This window comes from Peromyscus leucopus, chromosome 4, assembly GCF_004664715.2.
Source record: "Peromyscus leucopus breed LL Stock chromosome 4, UCI_PerLeu_2.1, whole genome shotgun sequence".
Lineage (NCBI taxonomy): Eukaryota > Metazoa > Chordata > Mammalia > Rodentia > Cricetidae > Peromyscus > Peromyscus leucopus.
In genome coordinates this window covers 48,146,721-48,173,559 of record NC_051066.1, presented here as the reverse complement: position 1 = coordinate 48,173,559, position 26,839 = coordinate 48,146,721, and the positions used below count along the sequence as shown (strand labels likewise).

At 43.4% G+C, this 26,839-nt stretch overlaps 1 protein-coding gene across 2 annotated transcripts in view; it reads left to right on the top strand.

Moving 5' to 3' along the window:
* Positions 1-26,839, top strand: part of Slc25a12 (solute carrier family 25 member 12) — an 81,633-nt gene that overhangs the window by 18,251 nt on the left and 36,543 nt on the right. The window contains exons 3-5 of one of the 2 annotated variants that reach the window (XM_028885739.2): positions 6,775-6,917; positions 17,481-17,596; positions 26,575-26,714. In XM_028885739.2, coding sequence (XP_028741572.1) covers positions 6,775-6,917; positions 17,481-17,596; positions 26,575-26,714 — 399 coding nt within the window. Of the gene's footprint in view, positions 1-6,774; positions 6,918-17,480; positions 17,597-22,347; positions 22,452-26,574; positions 26,715-26,839 lie in introns of those variants that run through there. The other variant, XM_028885740.2, reaches the window with a different exon arrangement.

The window sequence follows — 26,839 nt, the reverse complement described above, 5'->3', positions numbered from 1 at the left end:
CGTGTGCCACCACCGCCTGGCGGACATTGCTATTCTTAAACATTGAAATCAGAAATGCTCCAGAATCCAAATTCTTGAGCATTGATTTTGATGGCATATGCAGGAAGTTTTATACCTGACCTTATATAATGGGTTGAGATCAATATACAGGCACACTGAAAATATTGTATTAAAGTCACCTTCAGGTAGTGTATAGAAAGGTGTGTGTATTACTTTTCTGTTCTGGGATAAAGCACCAGGATGACAAAGGCGACTTCCGGAAGAAAAGTTTTATTTGGGCTTACGGTTCCAGGGGGCTAAGAGTCCATCATGGCCAGGAGGCGCAGCAGCAAGCGGCCGACAGGAGCAGGAAGCCGAGAGCTCCCATCTTCAAACACAAGCAGAAAACAGGAAGAGGGAACTGGAAGTGATGGGAAGCTTTTCATTTCGAAGTCCTCCCCCCAGTGACACAGTTCTTCTGGCAACACAGCATCACCTAAACCTCCCCAGCCACCAACTAGGGACCACACGTTCGAATGCCCCGACTACGGGGAACATTTCTCATTGAAGCCCCAAGAGTATGTATGAAACAATGGAATTTGTGTTTCGATATCTCATTAAGGAGCCAGATGTGGCAGTGCCTGTAATCCCAGTGTTTGGGGGAGTGGAGGCAAGAGAATCAGTTCAAGACCGGCTGCTTCTACATAGTGAGTTTGAGGCCAGCTTAGACTACCTGAGACCCCGCCTAAAAAAAGAAAAATCGAGAAAATCAACAAAAATAACAATAGCAAAAAGATTTCCTGTGCAAATATTCTATGCAAATATTCAAAAAAAATGTGTATTGAAAATACTTCTGGTCCCAGGCATTTTGAAGTACTCAATCTGTATTCATTCATTTTTTTCCTCTCTCTTTGTGAGTATGGTGTGTGCTCACCCTGGGGTGGGAATGGGGTGTGTGCAGAACCTATGTGCACCTTCTCTTACTGAACCTGGAGATAGACTGGCAGTCAACAAGTTCCAGCAATCCTCCTGCCTCTGCCTCCCAAGTGCTTCCATTACAGACACTTGCGTGGTCACCCTTGGCTTTTTACATGGGAGCTAGGCGATTTGAACTCAGGTCCCATGCCTGCATAGCGAGCTCTCTTACCCTCTGAGCCCTCTCTGGAGCTATACCCACCTCCCTGCCCCCTCCCATTCTCTCTCTCTCTCTTTTTCTTTTGTCTTTCTTAAACAGGAAAAGAGAACACACACAATTACATGCTTAAGACAGACTTTGGGTGCTGTTAGGAATCAAACCTAGGGCTTCCTTCACTCTGTGCAAATGCTGTACCCGTGAACCATATCCGCCAGCCCCAAACTCTATTTATTACTGTTGCTTGCTCCAATTAACCCCTCTCCCAGGAAGGAACAAACAAAGATTGTTCTCGTTTCTAAGTTATCCCCCAGGTTGAACTCTCCTCTCTCTGGTTGAAATCAGATACTGCAGCGCCCCTCCCCCCACCCCATCCACGTGCCCTTAGAAGGGACACTCCTTTGGTGTCCGTGGTGACTGTGTGATCTTACTTAGTTTTTGGCAGCCAGGTTCCCGTTGTTGCATGACTCATCGGGCTCCTTAAATCCTGCTGTCAGGTTTCTTAGTGCTGACCTCCCTCGCCACTCCCAGGAGCCCCGTGACTCCTGCGCCTCTCTCCACTGCGAGTCCTTAGCTCTGCTGATTTTTGGGTTCTTGTTAACCTGTCCGGGCACTGAAGGTGGAGCTCAGTCGGGAATGCTTGCCCAGCTTGCATCAAGCCCTGGTTTGATCCCCAGCCCTACAGGGTAGCTCGTGCATGTAATCCCAGAACTGGGGGTCGGAGGTGCAGTGGAATGATGGGGTGGAGGAGGAGGATCCCAAGTTCAAGGATATAGTGAGTTCGAGGCCAGCCCAGAATACAGGAGACCCTGTTTCTACAACAAAAACAAACAAACAAAATCCACGTATCCTATTATGGCAAATGTTGACGGAAGCACAGGGAAGAAGTGTGTAATGAGAGCGGTAGACGACATTTATTATCAGCGGCTAGAATTCCTTTACGGACACTGCTAATATCTTATAAGATTTTTTGGTTTGGTTTGGTTTGGTTTGACTTGGTTTTTCAGGACAGGGTTTCTCTGTGTAACAGCTCTGACTGTCCTGGAACTCACTCTGTAGACCAGGCTGACCTCACAGAGATCTGCCTGCCTCTGCCTCCCGAGTGCTGGAATTAAAGGCCTGTACCACCACTGCCTGGCCAGTTCTTTTTTTTTTTTTTTTTGGTTGATTTTTTTATTATTTTTAACTCTGTGTGTGTGTGTATGTGTGTGTGTGTGTGTGTGTCTCAGGGACGGGGGGTGGGTGGGAGGGCAGGTAATGTACATGTGAACATGAGTGTCTCAGAAGGCAAAAGTGTAGGATCCCTCTGGAGCCAGAGTTACAGGCATTTGTGAGCCACCCAAACTCAGGTCCTCTGCAAGAGCAGTTATGTAGTGCTGTTATGCCAGGCTGTTTTGCTAGCCCCTGGTTTTCTTTCTTTCTTTTTTTTTGTTTTGTTTTTGATCCTTTGTTTATAGACCCACTCTTTCAATCTATCAAAGAGTTACTTTATCTTCACTGCACAGAAGTGTGCATGATCCAGAGTCCTGGGGAAAGAAGGAGCTTGTCTAAAGACTGACATGAGCTGATTTGTAATAGAGCCAGGATTAAACACAAGGCTGCTTCAGGAATGGCTTTTGTAGTCATGTGGCCAGGGCATGATTCATTTGGAGGGTGACGCTTCTCAAGTGCTCTTGATAGCATCAGCTAGGAAAGAAGTCCACCTTAGGCTCCTTCTTTTGCAAGCTGACATGATTTTTTTTGCAAGTGTGACCTTTGATGTTTTCAGAGTAAGACAACGGGAACATTTCTGGTTTAAATTCCCTCCTGTTTGGAAGGGCAGATGGTTTACTCAGATCACAGGTATTGGAAATAGTTAAGCCAAGAGCAAACCAGCAGTCCTCGCCCTGATCCTTCTCTGTCGTCGTCCCACCCCCACCCCCCACCCCAGTCACTTGAACCTCCTTTAGCCATTTATTTTGGTATTTCCTTTTATATTTTTATGCTGATGTTTATAGGTTTTTCTCTCTTCTTAAGTACCAGGGATTGAGCGCAGGGCTTTGTGCCCGAGCTAGGCAAGCTTCCTTCCTAAACTTTCAGGTTTATCCTCCGTTCTTGTCAATACAGTTATAACGTTTGACCATTATTCAGTATCAACATTTTTCTGACTGCAAGTATTATTTTGAGCTACGTTGTGCTTTTTCGATTGTTTGTTTGAGACAAGATCTTGTTACATAGACCAGGCTGGCCTTGAACTGGGGGTGATCTTTCTGATTTTTGCCTCTGCCTCCCCAGTGCTGGGATTTCGGGTGTGTTGCTACCATGCCTGGCTTACAGTTTTTAAAATACATTTTGTTTACGATGCGTGTGTGTGTGTGTGTGTGTGTGTGTGTGTGTGTGTGTGTGTATGCTTACACATGCTCACACGGTGTACGTGTGGAGGTCAGAAGACAATTTAGAGGACTCTGTTTTCTCCTCCCACCTTGTGGGTTCTGGTGATTGAACTCAGGTTGTCAGGCTTGGTGGTAAACAAAAGCCCTTACCAGATGCAGGCTGTCTTCACACACCTTGTGTTCCTCCTGCTTCAGCCTCCTGAGTGTTGGGATTACAGGTGTGAGCCCCCACCACCCCAGCTCAAGTCATTACTTTTGATATTTCCTATTTTGCCCAGCAAAAATACAGTTTCATAGTTAAAGATTATCAGACTTTTATTTGCTTGTTTATATACCTACTGCTGAGTCATTAATTCAGTGGGTGTCTTTTGATTCATTAATTCAGTGGGTGTCTTTTGATTCATTAATTCAGTGGGTGTCTTTTGAGTGCCTACTATGCGTCAAGCACTGTGTTTGTTTCTAGGAGCGTATTAGGGAACAAGCTAGACAAAGATTCTGCTCGGACATTTTAGGTGGGAGATGGTAAATTACAGTGTGGAAGGGGATACGTGTGAAAGGGAGAACAGCTGTGTCGGGGTAGGGGTATAGACACACACGTCAGGGGGGGACAGACACACACGTCAGGGGGGGACAGACACACACGTCAGGGGGGACAGACACACACGTCAGGGTGGGGGGACACACACGTCAGGGTGGGGGACAGACACACACGTCAGGGTGGGGGGACAGACACACACGTCAGGGTGGGGACAGACACACACGTCAGGGTGGGGACAGACACACACAGACACACACGTCAGGGTGGGGGACAGACACACACGTCAGGGGGGACAGACACACACGTCAGGGTGGGGGACAGACACACACGTCAGGGTGGGCGACAGACACACACGTCAGGGGGGGGGGGCAGACACACACGTCAGGGTGGGGGGGACAGACACACACGTCAGGGTAGCAGACACACACGTCAGGGTGGGGGGACAGACACACACGTCAGGGTGGGGGGACAGACACACACGTCAGGGGGGGGGGACACAGTCAGGGGGGGGGACAGACACACACGTCAGGGGGGGGACAGACACACACGTCAGGGTAGCGAGGACAGACACACACATCAGGGTGGGGGACAGACACACATGGCCAAGGTGAAGGAGTAAGTAGGTGATGAAGGTCGAACTCTGAGCAGATTTGCATTCTTCCCAGCATCCCTTTCTTTCTCACTCTGGGCCTCGGGTAATGTGGTCTTCCGTTTTTCCTGGTGGCTCTGCTTCCTGCAGCTTTCTGTCTGCCCCAGTCAGGAGTAGGTACCCTGGAGGGCTGCAGCACCTTGGTCCTGGTTCCCTCACCCATTTCCTCAGTGGATCGCCTGCCCCTGATTCCTACACACTCTCTTTGATTTAGTTCGCTCTCTCTTAAAAAAAGAAAAATTCCCCTGGGGCCGGTGAGCTAGCCGAGCAAGGGAGGCACCAGGGCTAAGCTTGGTGACCTGAGTTTGATGCTTGGAGAGAACTGGCTTTGGAAAGGACCTCTGTAACCTCCACACTCACGCCGTGGCATGTGCGCCCACCCCAAATGAGTCCATGTACGAGAAAAGTCCACACTTTCCCGAAGAGGGACACAAAGACACAGAAGTAGTGGTGAGAGCGTGGAGATCTCAACATCGTGTAGCTCGCTTTACCTGTGATGGGGAGTTCAGAATTCCAGGCCGGAGATGACCTCGCGGGCCTCCGTCCACTGTCAACAATAATACTTTATTCTGACCCAGTGTTTCTCTCTGGGGACTTTGAGGATTGTTCTTTTTTATTTTGCTGTCCTGCAGTTTTATGAGGATGAGGGAGGCTTGGTGAGATTTTTTTTACATTAATTCTTTTTGCGTGTGTGCATGACATTTAATGAGTTCTTCTAGTCTTCAGTTGGGGAAACTCCCTCTTTGTCGGTAATGACTCTTGGTCATGCCCCCATGCACCGAGTCCTTGAAATGATAAGGGGTTTCTTTGATAAGCACACTTTTAAAAAATTGACACGAGATGTAAGAGACTTTTTATTTCTTCTTCCAGTGACTGGGACTTGGAAGATCTCTTTAGTAATTTCATTTTTAATGGCAGCCCTGACTGCCTGCAGCCCTGCCTCCCTCTCATGGGCTCTTGGCAAACGGCTGTATCTGGGAGGTGAGGGGTCTGTGAGCTCACCTTCCGGGCCTTGGCCTCTCTTTCCCTTTCCTTAGTTTTTCTGGTTTCTCTTATCGTACCAGTGTTCTTATTTTTACTTACTTATTTTACTTTCGCAGTGCAGTAGATTAAATTCATGATAGGAAAGCTCTATTCCTCAGCCCATGTACTTTTATACTTACTTAGTGTGTGTGTGTGTGTGTGTGTGTGTGTGTGTGTGTGTTGCACATGGGTGTGTGGTATGGCATTTGTGTGGAAGTTGGGGAACAGCTTTTGGAAATCGATTCTCTCTTACTGTGTGATTCCCTAGACTTGAACTCAGACCATCAGGCTTGTTAGCAAGAGTCATCTTGCTGGCGCCTCTGTATTTTATTATTTATTTTTATTTTATGTGCGTGGGTGTTTTGCCCGCATGTTGTCTGTGCATCACATGGTTGCAGTGCCCTAGAAGTCCAGAAGGGGGAGTTAGATCTTCTGGAACTGGAGTTACAGACTGTTGTCGGGGCTGTGTGGGTGCTGGGAACTGAACCCAGGTCTTCTGGACTCTTAACCCTAGAACCATCTCTCCAGCCCCATCTCATGTAATTTTTAATTGAGATTAAGTAGTCCCATGACATAAAGGTTCCTGTTGTGATCATTTTAAAGTGCACTACTTAGTGGTTTTAATTTAAATGTTTCTAATGTGTGACCGTCACCATTATGTAATCCCAGAACCCGTTCATCATCCTCAGAGAGACCCCCACACTCACTGAACCGATAGCCCTTGTTTCCCTCTCTCAGATCCTGGCAGTCATAATTCCGGGTTCTCCTCCATGGCCTTAACTTCGTGGACATTGGATGTAAATGGGGTCCTACACTGTGGGCCTTTTGTGTCCAGTTCATTTCGCCCAGCAGACTTCCAGGGTTCGTCAGTGTTGACCACACATCGGTTCTTTACTGTGGTCTTAAATTGGTGTCTGGGTGTCTGGTTTTTACCACCCAGAGGCAATCAATGGCCACATTTATTGTCCTTATTTTGATTCCAGTACCGTAACTTGGTTTACTTTCCCCCACACAACTGCTGGCCACCACATGATGTTGAATCATCCTCCTTTTTCAAAGTGCCTTTTTGTTTGTTTTTCAGTATGCCAGTACTGAGGTGGATGGAGAACATTACATGACCCCAGAAGACTTCGTTCAGCGCTATCTTGGTCTGTACAATGATCCAAACAGCAACCCAAAGATTGTGCAGCTCTTGGCAGGAGTAGCTGATCAAACCAAGGATGGGTAAGAACTTTCATACCTGTTCTGAAAATTACTCATATATTTTATTAAAAATGTAAAGCTGTAAGTTTCATATCACCTTTTATTTTTATTTTTATTTTTAATTTTTTTGAGACCAGGTCTTACTACATAGCCCAGGCTGGCCTGGAACTCAGTATGTTGACTAGGCTAGCCTTGAACTCACAGAGCTCCTCCTGCTTCTGAGTGTTAGGATTAAAGGTGCATCACTATGATTAGCTTGCATCTTGACTTATTTAAAAGACGTACTTATTTTTATGTATGTAAATGTTTTGCCTGCATGTATGTGTATGCATTTTGTGCATGGTGTGTGAGGGGGCCAGAAGATGGCATCAGTTCTCCGGGTACTGAGTTACAGATAGTTGTGAGCTGCTGTGTGGGTGCTGGGAACTGAATCTGTGTTATCGGTAAGAGTAGCAAGTATCCTTAACCACTGAGCCATCTTTCCGGCCCTGTATCTAGAGTTGTAACAGTAACCAATATCTTCCCTTGAAACTTATAAAATGGGGTTCCTTAATGCCCTTATCAAGCAAGCTGTCAGCTCTTATTTTCTTAAAAAAAAAAAAAAAAGTTTACATGAGAGAAACCATATTTTATATTGGATAACCTGATTAGGAGGGGCTCCTTATAACGAATTTTTTTTTTTTTGTATTCATTTATTTGAAAAATACTGAGTACCTGCTAATGTGTCAGGCATTATTCTTAGTGTTAGAATGTGTCAGAAAGCAAGCCACAAAGGGTAATAAAATAGCTGGGTGGTGGGTGGCGGCTCATGCCTTTAATCCCAGCACTCGGGAGGCAGAGGCAGTCGGATCTTTGTGAGTTTGAGGCCAGCCTGGTCTACAGAGCGAGTTCCAGGAAAGGCGCAAAGCTACACAGAGAAACCCTGTCTCGAAAAACCAAAAAAAAAAAAAAAAAAAAAAAAAAAAGGTAATAAAGTAAAAAAAAAAGTAAATTATAGCATGTTAGGAGGAGGTAAGCACTATGAAGAACTTAGGGAGTGATCTGTATTCCTATGTCTGCTTATTTAATTGGAAAACATTACATTAAACACCACAATTTGCCAGGTACTATTGGGCTTTATAAATATAAGCATGAATAAAATGAGGTTGCTGACCTTAAGAATAAGTTCATAGCTTAGTGGGAAAGAGAGGACCAGACAAAGTAAAAGCAAGTCAGTATTTCTGGAGTAAGACAGTGATGATAAACACAGAAAGTAGAAGGACCCAGGAAGCTTCATTAACTCTCAGTTAGGACAGCATCACAGGGAGCTGACACTTGAACAAACCAGTGGGACGAAGAGGGAGAAGAATTCCAGGGAGGGAGAAAGGATTGCCAAGGAACATGAAAGAAGTGTGTGTGTGTGTGTGTGTGTGTGTGTGTGTGTGTGTGTGTGTGTGTATGTGTATAAGCAGTGGGGTATTTATGTTGTAAGTACTTTGGTATGACAACTGTGGCATTGCTTTGCTGCTGCAGAAGATGTAGTTGGTGTGAAACTGGGCACTGTGTGTTCTAGGCTTTTGCTGTGTCTCCTGACTTCCACTCTTGGGGTCCTTTTAGCCTGGTAGTGTATGTGTATGAAGTCGCAGAAGTAATAAGGATTCACCTGACTCTGGAGTCAGTCCATTCTTTAAGGGATGCTCTAAATGTTAGTAAAATCGCATGCGGCTGAATTATGGAACAAATACAATATTTATTGAGTTACATAAAGAAAACAATTGTTCACTATGGCAGTTTTCAGCTATATCCCTAGCCAGGATTTTTTTTTCCTAGGTGTAGAGGTGCTTGTGCAAAAGGCTGGGCAGTGAAGAGTCTTGATGCATCACTATAAATATGATCATGCTTTAGAAAAGAAGGTTGGAGAAGACAAGACTGGTCGTCTTGTCTAGGGAGCCAAGTACTATAATGGTTGAAGTAGCCAGACTGGCCAAGAGTTCCTTCCTGCCAGAGCTGACTCTGAGTTCACTTTTACTGTCCCATAGAACTTGGCACAGTGCATGAAATTTGGGACATTCAACAAACGTTTACTCAATGCATCTTTAATGACTTGGAAAGATGCATCATTGTAAATGGCAGGTGTTGGATAAAAGTTATACATTTTTGTCTAGTATTGAAAATGTTAGATCAGATGCCGGGCATGATGTGGCCTTTAATGCCAGCACCTGGGAGGCAGAGGCAGATGGATCTCTGTGAGTTCGAGGCTAGCCTGGTCTACACACCAAGTTCCAGGACAGCCAAAGATACACAAAGAAACCCTACCTCGAAAAAACAAACAAAAACAAAAAAACAAAAAAAAAAAACAAAAAAAACACCAAAATGTCAGGTCAGCCTCAGATCTCATTTATAGAGTCTAAATAGTGGTTAGCTAGAAGGTCTGTAGAAATTAATATATTTAATTATAATTCTTCCTTCTGAATTATTAAAGGTAGCATACACATTTTGTTCTTTTAGAAAATATCGGTATGTTTGTTGTTGACCTGGTTTTGTATTTATTTATTGAAACGAGAGTCTCTCTATGTAGCTCTGACTGTCCTGGAACTCACTATGTAAACCAGGCTGACCTTGAACTCATACCTGCCTCTATCTGCGGAGTGCCAGGATTAAAACTGTGCAGTTACCACACTTGGCCCTATTTTTCTCCATTTATTTATTTATTTATTTATTTATTTATTTATTTATTTATTTAGACAGGGTTTCTCTGTGTAGTTTTGGTGCCTGTCCTGGATCTTACTCTGTAGACCAGGCTGGACTCAAACTCACAGCGATCCACTTGGCTCTGTCTCCCAAGTGCTGGGATCAAAAGCGCGCACCACCGCCGCCTGGCCCCCCTTTATTTTTATTTTCGTGTTTTGCCTGCATGTATGTGTGTGCAGGTAATGCCCAAGGAAATCAGGCAGGAGCATCAAATCTCCTGGGACTGGAGTTACAGTAGCTGGCTTTGAGCCGCTGTGTGGGTGCTGGGATTGAACCTGGATCCTCTGGAAGAGCAGCCAGTGCTCTCAACCTCTGAGACATCTCTCCAGTTCTAGACATGGTTTTAGAATGACCATGTTTTCACATAAATGTCTCATGCCTTTTGTGACCAACTTGTTTTAGTTCTCCTTTGAAACTTTAGATGATTCTTGTAGGCTGAAGTGCATTGTTAAAGTATGGCATTTTTCATGAGGTCAAGTAGAATCCCAGTATTAATTTGGCAGAGTGTATCAGCAAATAGCTTTGTGTAGTGAATAATCTAGTAATATTGAATTGAGTTAACTCCTTTTTTTTTTTGTTTTTTTGGTTTTTTTCGAGACAGGGTTTCTCTGTGTAGCTTTGTGCCTTTCCTGGAGCTCACTTGGTAGCCCAGGCTGGCCTCGAACTCACAGAGATCCACCTGCCTCTGCCTCCCGAGTGCTGGGATTAAAGGCGTGCGCCACCACCGCCCGGCTGTTTGTTTTGTTTTAAATACAGAGTCTCACTATGTAGCCCTGGCTAGCCTGTACCTTACAGATCCATCAGTCTCTGTCTTTCAGTGCTGAGATTAAAGGTGTGTGTCACCACAGCTGGCTGAGTTTATCTTTTAAAGATACCCTTTCACCCTTCATCTTCTTTTTTTGGTGGTTGTGAGATATGTATTTAAACTTATGATAATCCCCCAGCTTCCCCCTCCCAACTGCGGGGTTACAGGCACCACCACACCTGGCAGCCCTTTTCATTTTTTTTTTTTTCATTTTTTCAAGACAGTCTCACTTTGCCCACAAATTACTCCCAGAAGCAGAGGGAAAAAAAATATAATTTCCTAGACGACTTGGATTCTTGCCTTTTTGTGGATGCATGGTGTTTAGAAGTTGTTGAACTTCCTGAATATAATGCAGAATGGGTGGATTTGTATAAGAATTTTTCTAGGGAGAAATCTCAGGCTTTCGGAAAGGCTCAGTATTATGGTTAAGGGTTTACATCTTAATTCACCAGAATCAAAGTCTTTGGTAATGTTTGACTCATTCCTTTGTTTAACAATTAAGGAAAAGAGGCTCAGAGTGGTGAATCAGCTTTCTTGGTAATCAACAATTAGTTCTCTTAACATCCAGTCTTCTTTTCTTGTAATCTCTCATCATTAATTTCTCTTTCTCCAATTCTCTCTTTCTTGCTGTCTCTGTTACCCAGGACAGTGAATGAAGGCTTAGAATGAAGTTGTTACTTTTACTCTGGCCTCAGGCTTAGAATGAAGTTGTTACTTTTACTCTGGCCTCAGGGTTAGAATGAAATTGTTACTTTTACTCTGGCCTCAGGGTTAAAGGTTCTGTTACAGTTTTTGTTGTTGTTTGTTTGTTTGTTTGTTTGTTTGTTTTCCAAGACAGGGTTTCTCTGGCTGTCCTGGAACTTGCTCTGTAGACCAGGCTGGCCCTGAACTCAGAGATCCTCCTGTCTCTGCCTTCTGAGTGCTAGGATTAAAGGTGTGCGCCTCTGCCACCTGTTACACTTCCGCCCGGCCTGTTATGGTTTGTTGATGCTGAGACGTACAGGATGTAACTTGATGGCAACATGACATTACTTAGAATCACCTTGGCAAAGGAAACCACGCAATAGAGTAGAATCAGTAGAGACAAGTTTAAGTAACTTGACGTGTGAGCTAGAGCTGGTTTAGGAGCGGTCAGTAGTCTTCCTTTGTTGATCGGAGACCTGAGACCTGAGACCTGCTTTTGGAATCTCCGTGCCTTCAGGTTAAGTCTTTTGCTTTTTGCACAAAAAAAGAACATAGTGTTTCCCCTGATATTTTCTAGCCCAGGAACTGCTCTTTCTTGCCATCCCCTGTCCACCATTAGACAGTGAAATAAGGTGCTTGATACAGAGTCACGCAGAAGCAGCATCGTGTGGTATAAATAGCCTGCTGGGTTGTCTGAAAGTCAAGTTATCAGCCAAGTGTTATTTGTGAGATTGTGGCTTAAACTTGGGATTCTGGTTGCATCATGAAAAGCAAAATGATTTTATGTATTAAACGCAGATCACAGAGACTATTATCATGTGATCTGATCTGAAATATTTAGACAGTTGCTTCTTTGAAACTGTAACTTCTAGGATAGTGGTTTCTATATTTAGTCTAGTCAGAATTTCATCTGGAAGCTCTGTCTGCTATACTGGGAAGACCCAGTTTTTTCTCTGATCCTTCATGAGTGGTTTATTTTATTTTATTTTTTTTTTATCATGCATGTTGAAGATCCATTCATTTTGTTAGAAATCTTGGCTATTTTGTACAATTTTGTAGAAAATTATAAAAATAACAAACATTTTTGGCATTGTATTAGTTTTCATTCTTTTTTTTCTTTTTTTCTTTTGTTTTTTTGTTTTTTTTTTTGTTTTTTTGTTTTTTTGAGACAGGGTTTCTCTGTATAGCTTTGCGCCTTTCCTGGAACTCGCTTTGTAGAGCAGGCTGGCCTCAAACTCACAGAGATCCGCCTGCCTCTGCCTCCCGAGTGCTGGGATTAAAGGCGTGCGCCACCACCTGCCCGACTAGTTTTCATTCTGATAAGGGACTTTGTGGGAAAATGTGCTACATAGTCACAAAATTTGTTACTTCAAAGTTATAAAATATGCAATTTCAAATAAAAATTCCAAGCACCCAGGAGATAGAAGCAGGCATGTCAGGAGTTCAATGTACCCCTTACCCCCACTGCACCCCATAAAAATAATTTAAAAAATAGGTGAACCTTGGCCAGGGATGAGGTGTACATCCTGCAAAGTCCAGGGACCTGGTGAGCTATCCCACACCTGATTTTCTCGTGCAGATGGACCAGTAGGAAAGTAAATGGCTGTAGATGTGTTCCACTGGCTCTAATACCCTGGCTGCTCAGTAGTTTGGTGGAGATCTGAGTATGCTGATGGGCAAAATGTATCAATTTAGCAGGTTCCATCAGGCTTGCATTTTAACAGGGCTGCTTGCTGCACATAGTAAAATATCAGTGAGTCACCAGTGTCCTGAGGCGTCGGCGGCCAAGGTCTACAGCTGTCTTTCTGGAGGCAGTTCCTGCTTGGCACCAAGAGCTACCAAATGTCACTTAGGACCAGAAACCTCCTGTTGCCCAAGCTTGCAATTTGTCAAGGGAAATCAGAAAGCTGGATATTTGTATGAAATCTTAGGATTTCCTAATGTTGCCAACAAGTGCATCTGGAAAAGTAATTCTTTGTTTGCCAAAGAAAACATGTCTGTTGGACAAATTCCACTTGCTAGCCAGCAGCTACGGCCTTTGCTGGATAGGGAGCTAATCTTTATTTTCTGTTATAAAAAAGAAAGTTTTATTACTGAGCGTGAAATGTGTTCCAAAGTGATGCATTCTATATTTCAGAGTTACTTGTGTTGTTGATGCCCAATTCTGGATACTTAAAAAATCAAATTGTTGCTGGGCAGTGGTGGTGCACGCCTTTAATCTAAGCACTCGGGAGGCAGAGGTAGGTGGATCTCTGTGAGTTTGAGGCTACCTTGGTCTACAGAGCAAGTTCCAGGACAGCCAGTGCTACATAGACTCAAAACCCTGTCTCAAAAAACAAAACAAAACAAAAAAACAACAAAAATCAAATTGTTGCAAGTTCGTTTTTTTTTTTAAAAAAAATAGATAATTAGCTCATCTATTATTTTTAAGTTTTAGAATTATTGTTATCTTTTTTTTTTTTTTTTTTTTGAGACAGTTTCTCTGTGTAGCCCTGGCTGTCCTGGAACTACCGCTATAGACCAGGGTGGCCTTGAACTCACCGAGATCACCTGCCTCTGCCTCCTGAGTGCTGGGATTAAAGGCATGCACCACCACTGCTCTAGAATTATATTTATAGTCAGGAGAAATAATGCTGGTCATTCTTCATTATGAAATTTCAGGAATTTAAAAGTGTATGGCTAATGAGTCTTCCGGTACCCCCTGCCGATGCCCCCTTTCCCTGGCATTCCACACTCTAGTCAATCCCAGCACCCCACTCACGCTGGCCTTTTGTTTCACTCAAGCCCAGCCCCCCATGTTGATTTTCTTTCTCCTCTTTTCCTTTCTTCCCTCCATCCTTCTCTCCCTCTTGGAGCCAGGTATGGAGCCCAGGGCCTCACACATGCCTAGCTACACCTCACCCAGCTTGTTGCTTTTGAGGATTGTGTGGTTGGTTCTGGTGTGCTGCAACAGGAATAGCAGAAAAAGCCAAATAAAAAATAATTCAAAACCAAACCAAACCAAAAAGAATAGGTGAGTCAGGACTGGGGGTCACATCCGGCAAGTTCAGGGACCTGCCGAGTCGTCCCCTGCCTGACTTTCTCCTGCCGATGGAGATGGGGGAACACCAATGGCCACAAGATCTGGGCTGCATTGAGGGCCAGTGTGCCCTGTAGGCTCCAAGCTCGTAGGACGTCTGTGTTGTGTTAATGGCACCACGTCTCTCCTACCACCCCGCCCTCAGACAGGGCTTCTCTGTGTAACAGCTCTGACTGTCCTGGACTATGCTCTGTAGACCAGGCTGGCCTTGAACTCAGAGATCTGTCTGTCTCTGCCTCCTGAGTGCTGGGATTAAAGGTATATGCCACCACAGCCCAGTGGCATCATGGTTTTCAAGGGAGGATACAGGGAGACTGCCAGCAATATGAGGTGGGTAGATCCCAAATCCCGCCTTTAGAATTTAAGGGTCCACCTCTGAGCCCAGGTGCCAACCCTCTCTGTAAACCTACATCTGATGGTGCCCCAGGGTTGATTTTATAGCAGTGGTGGTGGTTATAGATAAAGTACAGTAATGCCTCTTTGTGCCAAGCATTGAGCATATATGGTTTTTGTTTTTTTTTTGGTTTTTCGAGACAGGGTTTCTCTGTGTAGCTTTGCGCCTTTCCTGGAACTCACTTGGTAGACCAGGCTGGCCTCGAACTCACAGAGATCCGCCTGCCTCTGCCTCCCGAGTGCTGGGACTAAAGGTGTGTGCCCCCACCGCCCGGCAAGCATATATGTTTTACATCATGGATTTCTCAAAATAAGCTTGAGACTTCAATGTTAAAAGTTTTACATATAAGGAAACGGAGAGGCCAAGGAACTTGTCCAGGGCATCCTCTGTCCTTGATATTGTACCCTACTTGCTTTAAAGTCAAGCCATCTTTGACAAGCTTTCAAAAGACCTAGGACGGTGGTTTTGTAATCTGCAGGCCATGTAGGTGCAGAAGCCTGTAGTCCCAGCACGCAGGAGGTGGAGGCAGGAAGATTAGGAGTTCAACATCATCCTCTACCACATGGAGACTTTAGGGCCAGCCTGGGCTATGTGAGACCCTGTCACAAAGAAAAGAAAAGAAGGAAACAGGAACATGGAACCGCAGTGACAGAGTGCTTTGGTTCCTGCAGCTGACACGTGCGTGCTCCATGACATCACTAAAGGCAGTTTGGTTAATTTCAGAACTCACTAAATATGTATCTTAGGGCTTAAGTTCTAGATATTCAGTAATGTGAGATTTTACCTTTTGTTTTGAGGGTTCATTAGAGACATGTCATTGTCTTTTTTTTTTTTCCTCGAGACAGGGTTTCTCTGTGTAGCTTTGCACCTTTCCTGGAACTCGCTTTGGAGACCAGGCTGGCCTCGAACTCACAGAGATCTGCCTGGCTCTGCCTCCCGAGTGCTGGGATTAAAGGTGTTTCCACCACTGCCCAGCATCACTGTCTTTTTAAACATAACAGAATAATATAGTGATTTCTATAGTTCTAGTGGTAACTATCAAAATAATTATTGAATTTATTTCATTTAAATTTCTGTCTTTTGGCTTATTTTGCCAAAAGCTCCAGATGGCATAATTTATGTACAAATACTTTCTTTGTATTTCTAAAAGCTTGCCAGCCCCTCTCATCTCATGTAGCCTAGGTTAGCCTTGAACTTGCTATATTGTAGAAGCTGGCCCTTGAGCTCCTTAATTTTCCTGCCTCATCTCCCCAGCACTGGAATTATAAGAATGTGCCACCACACCCATTTTGAAGTCACTATATATGTATGTGTGTGTATACATATATGTATTAGATATAGATATAAATTCTTCAGCCAAGACAGTAAGGAGATGATTTATTGTACCTGAGTTATACTTGGGCACACGTGAGAGAAGTGGAATACCCAGGTCCGAGGCAGAGGGTCAACAGGGACTGTTTTGGGTGTAAGCAGAGCAATCTCTCAGAGGCGCACTTGGTGGTCTGATGGTGAAGTTTTGGATCCATGGAGATAATTACAGACAGTAGCATGTAGCAAATGACTTGTACCAGCATCCCCTCCTTCCTTCCCCCACCCCCCAGAGCTGCACAGGCTCATTTACAGGGACCTCTGCATCATCTTTCTTCTCATGTACTTTCACTTCTTCCTGCTTTTCGTTCTGTGGCACAGGAGTTTCAGGGAAGATGGCACGGAGGCCAGGAGAGCATCTTTGTGACTGTCTGTTACCTTCGTGGACCCCTGCACCGTCTTGCGGTTTCCTCTAGGCGGCCTTTCTGTGGCAGCGGTTAACATGTTCCTTTGTGCATTACATTTTCTCTCAATTGATGATTAGTTCTAAATCACTGGTTCTCAATGGGGGTAATCTTGTTTTCTAGGACATCTCTGACAATATCTAAAGACATTTTCAGTTATCACAACTGAGAGATGAAATTGACATCTCTTGCGCAGAACCCAGGGATACTGCTAAATATGCTACAAGCCATAGAGGACCCAACAATGAAAGATTATCCAGCTAAAGACGTCGGCAGTGCTGGGGTTGAGAGACTATTGATCAAATTCAGGCTTATTTTTGGCCTGCTCCTATCTGCGGTGTTAGGAGCTATTGATTAATACTCACGTTCTTTAATTTGTTAAGGGCTTACAAAAATGTACTATTCCTTCCCTTCTGCAAATGCATCCACCCTTCATCTGTCACCTGCTTACCCTGAGCTACAGTTCATACAGCAACACATACTAAATGCCTGGTATTGATGACTCTCTCTGGAGGAGCAGGCACCCAGGGTATGTTTTCCTTTCTGTGACTTCTGCGAGGCGTCCACACCCAGGCTCTCGGGTGTGTCTTTTGTCTGAGGGCCTCTTTCTCTTAACCCTCACGCTTTAGCTTATATTAAAATGTCTTTATTAAACTCCAACTCTGATTCATAAAAGTCAGGTCCAGTATTTTCCTATTCTCTACTAGCCAGTAATTAAAAGAAATATTTAGGCCGGGCGGTGGTGGCGCACGCCTTTAATCCCAGCACTTGGGAGGCAGAGCCAGGCGGATCTCTGTGAGTTCGAGGCCAGCCTGGGCTACCAAGTGAGTCCCAGGAAAGGCGCAAAGCTACACAGAGAAACCCTGTCTCGAAAAAACCAAAAAAAAAAAAAAAAAAAAAAAGAAATATTTAGTTTGTGTGTGCGTGTGCGTGTGCGTGTGCGTGTGTGTGTGTGTGTGTGTGTGTGTGTGTGTGTGTGTGTGTTTGAGTGCCTTGGAGACCAGAAGAGGACATTGGATGAACCTGTGGTTGATGTGGGTGTTGGAAATTGAATCTGGGCCCCCTGTGAGGCTGAGTCATCATCCCTCCAGCCCCAGTAATATTTTATATTTTGTTCCAGGTTGATCTCCTATCAAGAGTTTTTGGCATTTGAGTCTGTTTTGTGTGCTCCAGATTCCATGTTCATAGTGGCTTTCCAATTGTTTGACAAGAGTGGAAATGGAGAGGTGACATTTGGTAAGGGAAAACAAAGGGGTTATAAGTCATAGTAAAGCTCCCACGGCTGGTCCAGCTCTTCATTCCCAAATGTAACTACTGAATGCATGTTGCTGTTTACTTCGGGCCTAGTCAATGAGTGGAGGAGTAGTTTCCTAAAGGGATTTATACGTATAAACGTGGGCATTACTTTCTTCAGAGTTAGACCATTGCAAAAGGTGAAGGAGTTCATGAATGATGTTGCTTCAGCTCGTTCAAACACTGATGCTCTGACTTCCTAAAAGAGTCGGGTGAGCTTTCCTCATTCTGGGCCAGCCTGGGCAAAAACTCTCCAAGAAGTAAAAGTAGGAACGCCAATGCTTGTCTCCTCCTTCTTGAAGAGCTTTTGTCTTACTTTATTTTTGAATAGGGAGATTGGAGGCTCTCTATGGCACCTTGGGAAAATTGCTATTCTGCCATTTCCCACCCACAAGGGGGTGTGGGGGTGGTGGAGTTAAGGTGAGATTAGAGTCTCCACAGCCTCCTCCCCACTTTAGAGCCTTGGTTGTAGGAAACAGAGCCTAGAAAAGTAGAATTGTCATTGATTTAAATCCTTTGGTAGGAACATTGTCTCAGAAGGATACAAACTAGAAATTTTCTTTTCTTTTTTTTTCAGCTATCATTCATCTCTAAAGGTGCTCATTTGTAGAAATTAGTTGATGCTTAGTAACAGGTCTAATCTTTCCTCCAGCAATTTTTCAATAAAAAAAACAATGTAGTGTTCCCACGGATTTAGATCCCCCTCTCTACCATTTCTTTTTCTTTTAATATTTGAAAACAGTATTTTCTTATGGTTAAAAACAAACCACATGAAATTTTCCATCTTAGTCACTTTTAAGTGTTCGGTTCAGCAAGGTTTGGGATGTTAGATTTCCACAACTTTCCGTCTTCTACAAGTGAGGTTGACCCCCTTTTGTGGTGGGAATTGCCACAAATATTAGTAGAGAGACCTTTGACATTCAGGCTTTCCCTCAGTCACATCATTGATTATCCCCTATGATGCTTTAGTTATGATAGAAATGTCCTTGATTTACACGTGGTGGCCCACATCTTTAATCCCAGCACTCGAGAGGCAGTGGCTGTGAATCACTGAGTCTGAGGCCAGCCTGGTCTACAGAGTGAGTTCCAGGACAGCCAGGACTATATGGAGATCTTATCTCAAAAACAAAACAAACAGCACACTGGAAGCAACGTCACCATAACTGTGAGGAACCACGAGTCCATCAGAAGGACCAGCTGCACCTTGCCTGTGTCTTTGGTTGGCACACTGTCTGCTTTGGTATTTTTTCCCTCTCTCTTCATTGGCTCAACCCTCCTCTGTGAGGAGCATTTTCATTTAAGAATACTCTGCAGAGCTCTTTACATTTCTGCATGTAACTGGGCGTCCTCGCTGGCCATTTTGCCTCCCGAACACCCAGAGCTCTAGAGAAAGCACAGTCTCTATCATCAGTTAGTTAGCGTCGACTCCACCCAGAGCTCTAGAGAAAGCGCAGTCTCTATCGGTTAGTTAGTGTCGTCTCTGCAGTGCTGAGCATTCCCCCTACAGGGGGTAGCACACGTGCTCACATGGCCCCCTTCCCAACCAATGTGGCTCAGCGACGTTGGGAAGCTGGGACACATGAATCTGGGTTAGTGACGGTTTCCCTGTGCTTATATCATGTGTACATGAAGAATTAGGCTTCTCCAACGCGGGTTCTAATTTATTTTGTCTCCTCCTACCTTAGTATCGTCCCTCCTCCATTTGGTGGCTTTCCCCAGCTTGTGTGTGTGTGTGTCTCTTTTAAAGTGTCACCGAAGACACTTCATGAACAGACCATCAACAGATCCCTGTCACTGTTGATTAGGAGATGAAAATGAATACAGGAAGCAGTTGGGTGGCTGACACACACCTTACTTCCTGAAGATAAAAAGCTTGTGGATAAACAAAAATAGCTCCTAACTTTATTACTTTATGACTTTTGTTTTTCCCTTAGGTTATGATTTACGAGTTAGGGTTTAAGAAATATAGTCGGGATGAGAAAGTAGTTTGAGTTTTTAATAGCACCTGCCATGATCTGAATGAAGGGCATAGGAACAGCCCACCCCAGAGTCTTGGGTTCTTTTTTTCTGTTCTGTAATGTACAGAGAAGATTATTACGGATTATCTACAAATCCTGGGGTCCTTGCCCAGTGCGCCCTGGTCCTCCTGTTTCTCCCACCCCCTCCCCAAACCCCTTTTTTCTTCCCCTCACTCGAATTTTGTAAGGACTTTGATCTTTTCCTCTTCCTGTCCGCCATCTCTAGTTTTGAGGATTCACTTGTAGATCACGTTTCTCTTTCCTTTTTTGTGGTTCTGGGAGTTGAACCCAGAGCCTCATGCATTCTAGGTAAGCATCCTGCCACTGAGCTCAGACCCGGCTCTTAGACCAACTCTCTCAACTGATCTGAAAGTAAAGAAGAGAATATTTGACTTATGTCTGTAAGAAAATAAACATTGTAACTGTTACTTACAGCAAATGCCAGGTAATAAGATTTCTAAGGCCCACTCATTTCAGAACTCCAGATTCTCTGCATCAACTTGAAGTTTATTTTTATAGGATTTTTGCTTATGTGAGGAAGGTCAGTTTTTATGTTTGTATCCATTTAATAAAATGAATTGTTGTTATATATTTATAGACACATGTTTAGGGAAAAGAAATTTGATATTCACTGTAACTAGAGTTAAATCCTTCGCACCAAATGGCTTTCCATTTCTTAGTTGGAGCTATTTAAGGTACAGTTTTCTCTTGTGCACACGAGGAAAAGAAGGAAAGATATTGGATGCGAACTGCAATAGAATGGAGGCCGATCACTTTGCCATTGCTATATTCTGTGGGCTCGGACAGGAGTGCCGTGTTATCTGTGCATTTGTTCATACTGTTCTCATCTGTGCCTCTGTTTTAGATCTGTTTTTTATACACATCAAGCCATATATTTAAACCTATCATCTTAACAAGTATTCCTATACATAGCAGCATTGGACATTCACTTGAGTGCCAGACAAGGGGCTTTTTGTTGTTAGACATGCCTCCATTCTGGAGAGAGGGCTTATATCAAGGCCTTGGTAATACATTTCAGAATGAAAAGAAAGGTCAGGAGAGGTTTCTAGAGTTCTGTTTCTGTTTTGTTTTTAAATAAATAAAGCGTTCCTCTTTGATAATCTTTAATAAACTTTTAGTGCATGCTGTGGGTAATTACTTAATGGCTTGTATCTCTGTTACTGCCAAATGGCATGAGCCTTGTGGAGGTCGTTGCATGACTGGTGTGTTAGATACAGTATACATGTGCTTGTGCCTCACTGTTACCCACTAGTGTCCTGGTATCCTGCTGGTAGAATTAGATAGTGGAAACCTAATCTTCATTAATGGTAATACTGCATGGCGCTGTTATTTGCTGCCATGCATTTATTTTGATTTAAAAAAAAGAAAGGTATTTATTGTTTTATCACAGATTTAATTCTAAACAATAAACCTAAACAAACAAAACCAAGAGACCCTCTCAACTGTTTACTAGTAAACAAATATAAAATGTACCATATGCCCTAGATTTTCTATCAAACCCTCATGCACATTTCACTCCCACGTTTGTAAGGACCAGGGACTCATCAAAAGGAACTTTTCCAAGGACACACCCATACTGTAGAAACCTTCTAAATCAGGGGTGCCTTTTGATATAGTACAGTGTTGGTGTCGGCATACAGCAAGCAAAAAAGGTATTCCACATGTGCCTTTGAAATTGACTTTTCTCTAAAGGGAAGACATAACCATCACTGTTATTCCAAGTGTCAGGGCATGGTAGTGTAAATACCAAGAACCTTGTATGTGCCCTTTCTCTGTGGAGACAAAACTATAGATATGGACTCTAATACCCCTAAGACTAGGTAGGGGCACGTGGGTGTTTGATTAAATCAGGAAGAAACTTTAATATTGTTTTCAGACATCACAGAAGGGACTATTTTGAAAAAAAAAATACACAAGCTACTAAAGTAGCTTCGAGTTTGAGGTTAAAGAAGAGGATTCACTGGGTTCATGTCACTTGATGGTAGTAGACTGTTGTTAATGTTAAGGCTTGTAGCTTCTGTGATGTGCTTTAACTGTGAACTCATCTTTCCTGAGAAACGAACCTTTGCGTGTATTTGGCAGCAGGACTGCTCTGTTTGACTGATCACACAGTAATCCCTTCTGGAGGTAGGTAAGGGGCTAACAGACACCTTCCCGCAGAGTGCCGGGGGAGTTCACCCAGGACACTAATACCCTCCCGGAAGTAGAGTCGGAAGGAAGCCGAGAGTCACATGCTTCGGCTGGGGCTTCCTCCACCTGTTCCTGCTGTTGATCTTTTCTGTTGTTATTGTTGTTGATGTTTGTTCTCTTTTCCGGGTTCCTAGTTGCTCCTCTGCTTTCCTCCCACTTTTTCCTTCACTGAAAAGCACATCCACAAGTCTCACTGTTGTGTCTGTTTAGTTGTACACAAGGATAGTCACCATTTCCCACAGGTATCCTAAGGGCCTCTCTGACTTCACCCTAAGAACTGTGCAGGTGAAACCCGGCTGTTGAGGGGGAAAAAAAAATCTCCCCTGGCAATAAGAACACTTGGTCTCAAGCCTTTCAGTTGGAAGCAGCGACTCCTGCTGGGCTGGGATCCTTGAAATCAGGATGTCAAGCTGGGCTGATGGCAGGCGGGCTGTGTCACGGGGCTGATGGCTTGTATACCTACAGGAGGAGTTCTCTGGCCACACCGTTGGTACAGCAGCTCCTTCCAGGCTCATTCATGGAGCAGGCATGGTGGCAGTCTTGGAGAAGAGTGCCAGCCCCGGTCAGAGGTAATTTTGTACTGCAGCAAGGTGATAAAGACCCTGGAGGAAGCGCCCTTGAGAACCAGGGTGGGCATGAGGGTGGATGAGATGGGGAGACACACGTGGGCTGCTGGGGAAATGGAAACCTCTGCTCAGACATATTTACATAATATGTTTCAATGTGTATTTCACCTAGTCCAGTCTTTATAAGTGACTGATACGGCTAAACTGACTAATAGACGTCTTGGAACATTTTTCCTTAATCACATTGTCACCATTACCTGCCCTCCTGACAAATCACGTGCTCCTCTCCTTTTGAGCAAAGAGAACATAATGACAAGCTACTTTTGCTATCTGGCCCCAATTCCCTCTTCAAAGGAATTGTAAGGCATCTTTTTTCCCCTAAGCCCATGCTCTCTGCAGGAAGTGAAAAAGTGGTCTATTGTTTTCTCTGTCAGAAACATGAATGGACTCCTGTTTCTCTTAGCAGTACCAACCTAGTATAACCTCCTGGATCATGATCTTGCTGCCAAGATGTGACTGTCAGGCCAGGCCAGAACTGTGGCCACGCAAATAGTGCTCCTAAAGAGTGCTAGTTAGAACTAAAAAATCCTTGTTTGCCACTGGAAAGATGGGATTCTCTTTGGGTGGGAAACGTGTTCCGCAGAGCAGTGAGATGACTCAGGTATGCTCGGGGTTAATGATGGTCCCCCCTCTCAGGTCTGGCAAGACCTGGTGACCCACGAAGATAAGTGCTGCAACTGATGGAGCTATTGCCTCATGCAGGTATATGCTCCTTAGTACTAGAACTTTTACGTAATTTTGTTTTGGAAACACACCCCAGTGAAAGAACAGTGGCAATTATAAATTGGACTTCAGTAGTTGACCATCTCTGTGATATTCCTGAGCCAGCTTCAGGTGATGGATCATGGGCCAGATTTGTAGACTACATCTCAGGAGATGCCAAGATAGGTTTACAGTCTTATTTGCCCTAGTGACTCCAGTTGCAGCCTGGCGTGTGATGCAAAGGACTGAAAGTCTCATGGAGTAGTTAATAAACTGGCGGATGACGTTACAATTGAAACCACGTACAGAGCTGTCAGGGGACCATCTGGGGAGAAGCGGTAGATGCCCAAATACTGCTGTGGGAAATGCCACTTCTGTATCTGAGAGCCTGCTCTGACTAGTTCAGACCACTATTTTAATTGCTTGAACAGCAGTCTGAGATTTCAGAGATTGCTAGGAAGTTAGGAAGAGAGAGTTTCCCACTAAAGAGCTTTTATTACAGGGCTGGGGAATGGCTCCCTGTTAGACTGCTTGCTTAGCATTGGTGGGGCATAGGTTCGATCGTTAGCACCACTTTAACAATTTGTTTTTAACTATAAAGATCTTTTTTCTAATGTGTTGTATAAATTTAGTTTGTGAGCCCAGTATGGTAGCTCATGCCTGTAATCCCAGTTTTCGGAAGGCTGAAGCAGGAGGATTGCTAAGAATTCAAGGCCATACTAGGCAACAGTATGAGACGCTGTTTCAAATAACAAAACCAACCCAAACAAAACTCTGCCAGGCACAATAGTGTAAGCCTGTAATCCCGGCCACTGGGAGGCTGAGACAGGAGGATTGTAAATTCAAGGCCTGCTTAGGCTTCAGGTCCAGCCTAGGTAATGACACCCTGTCTCAAAATAAAAAATTAAAAAGAACTGGGGGTGAGGAGTGGAGATCAGTAGCAGGATGTTTACCTCAAATGCTTAAGGCCCTGGGCTCAATACCCAACACGACAAATAAACACGTAAATAAAGACAACTTAGTAAATATCCTTTTGGTGATATCAGAAAAAAATAGAAAAGACTATATTTTTGGTTTGTTGTCTGAAGGCTTCTAAGTCTTTGACCTCATTCGAAGCTTTTTCACACTTAATTTCCGAACCATATCAAAGGGATTCAGTCTCATCTACCATTACATAAAAATCAGGCAGATATCTTTCCTTATCTTTTGCCTTAGAGATAGCTTCATGCAAAGTAGACTCCGACCTGCTATGTAGCAGTGTGTGCATTTCCAATTAAATAGTTGAATGTTGTGCATTTCAACCTTTAAAGTGAAGGTTACCGTGAAATAACTCATTTTCTTTAGTGATCTTAGTATCACTTCATATATACAGTGATTTATGTTATCCCATTCTGCATTCCATTCTGCCTTTTACCTTTTAATTTAAACTCCTTTTTTGTTAGACTTTTTTTTTTTTTTTTTTTTTTTTTTTTTTTTTGAGACAGGTTCTCCCATGTAGCCCTGTCTGGCCTGGTACTTTGTACTTTTTATGTAGACCAGGCTGGCCTCCAATTCACAGAGGTCCTCCTGCCTCTGCTTCCCGAGTGCTGGGATTAAAGGCCAACGCTCTCATGTCTAGTTTGTTAGACTTCTAAAATAAGTAAATAGTTAATTTGGGAATAGAGTGACTAATTATATTAGATAGATCCTAAAAACATTTTTTACTAGTAGTCCATATTTTAAACATTTTACAATCCTCACTGTTTTAATTGTTTTATAAGCTTTAACATATTTTACAACCTGAAATTTCACTTACATGTCTCCCCCGCCCCCCCTCCCCAGGGTAGAGGCTGTTGGGGATTGGATCCATGATCTCATACATGATAGGCAAGCAATCTACACAAGCTGCATCCCCAAGCCTAGTTTTAAGGATGATCTTTCCCATTGATTTGAGCCAGCATCTCATGAGTTGATATTGAAGTCTTTTCAGAATACAAACCCCATGCAGTGTTTAGTTTATGTTTATTTAAAGTGAACATACTTGACCTGGGTTGAAAACCCTGAGATCTTGTTGCCACTTAGCTGAGAAATCCTGCATCCATTTGAGAGAGAAGATGAGAATCCCATCTCCCCAGTGACATCCAATGCCTCCTTCCGACTTTGCTACATCCTGTAAACTAGAGCTTTTGCCTTGAGTCCAGACTGCTAGGGCAGATCCAGTTCAGAGTTCCACCCAAACGCATCACGTTCATTAAGAAAAAGGGTATGAAAGACAAAGGGAATCCACTATACCATCGTCAGTTATGAGGTGGGCATTGTATTCAAAGACTGTCGAAATCAGAGAAAACAGCATAGAGGTGATTATAAACAATTAAACCCATGTTTATTAATTCTTTACGATAATTGATAGCTATTGATGGCAGAACCCTTTCACTAATAAAATTGGCTTTAATTGGAAAATAATTTGGTTCTTAAGACATTTACTAAAAGGCTTCCTGCTCTCTTAACTTTGCTAATGATTTTTTTTTTTTTTTTTTTTTTGGCATGAGCTTCTGAATTAGTCTACCCAGTCTCTGCTTGTTAAAGCAACAGTCATTATAAATGTAAAACTGTAAGAAAGAATGATCTCGCTAGTGCATGAAGATAAACAACGGAGTTCTGGTTGTATCATACAGCGTGACTCGTACCTATTGAGAAGTTAGCATGCCGTGTCTGGTGCTTCATTGACAAGCGGATCACTAATTTCACTTATCTTAAACTATTTTAATAGTTCAGACTAATAATCATGGATTTTCGGGGGATTTTGAGGCTTTGTGGCAAGACCCAATTTTTGACACTATTAGCTTTTAATAAGGGGCTTTACTGCTGAGCTAATGATACGCTGTTGGTAGTATTTCTTAAAGCTATCTTCAATAGTCATATTCAGGCTAGTGTGAATGTAATAATCATGCCTCAATCAAACCATACTTAGTATGACAAATATTACATTATACTGTAATTTAGGTATTCACGCTTCTGATAAAAGGCTTAATTCGACTCCGTGAGGAACCAGGAAAACACTATTGATTTTATGTTGGAATGTAAAGTAGCAGCTATTTATATTTCGAGGTAGGAATCGGCTTCCTAATTAAAATTAAATCAAGAGAAATTAAGAATCTCATGGCCTTATATGTAATGGTACACAATCTTAAGTGAAAAATTATATTTTGTATCAGTTGTGTTCCTGCATGGGTTTCTGGGCACAAAGAGATTTGCAGTTCCTCTTAGTAGAAGCAGACGGTCTTGACTTTTTAAACTTTTCTTAATTCTTCTCTGTAGGAGCATTGCAGTGGACCGGCTGACTCATTGTCAGTGTGACTGATGCCTTTTTCTTTTCCCTTTTAAGAAAATGTCAAGGAGATTTTTGGACAGACTATTATCCATCATCACATCCCTTTTAACTGGGACTGCGAATTCATCCGACTGCATTTTGGGCACAATCGTAAGAAGCACCTTAACTATGTGGAATTCACTCAGTTTCTGCAGGTAGGCGCCCTCCCTGGACACTTGCATTGTCTAGTACAGGGACAGAGGAGGTCCCCACGTCACCCCATTCTTCATTTCCCTCCCACTGAAGCGAGCTCTTCAAACTCTGCAGCCATTTGCTTTCA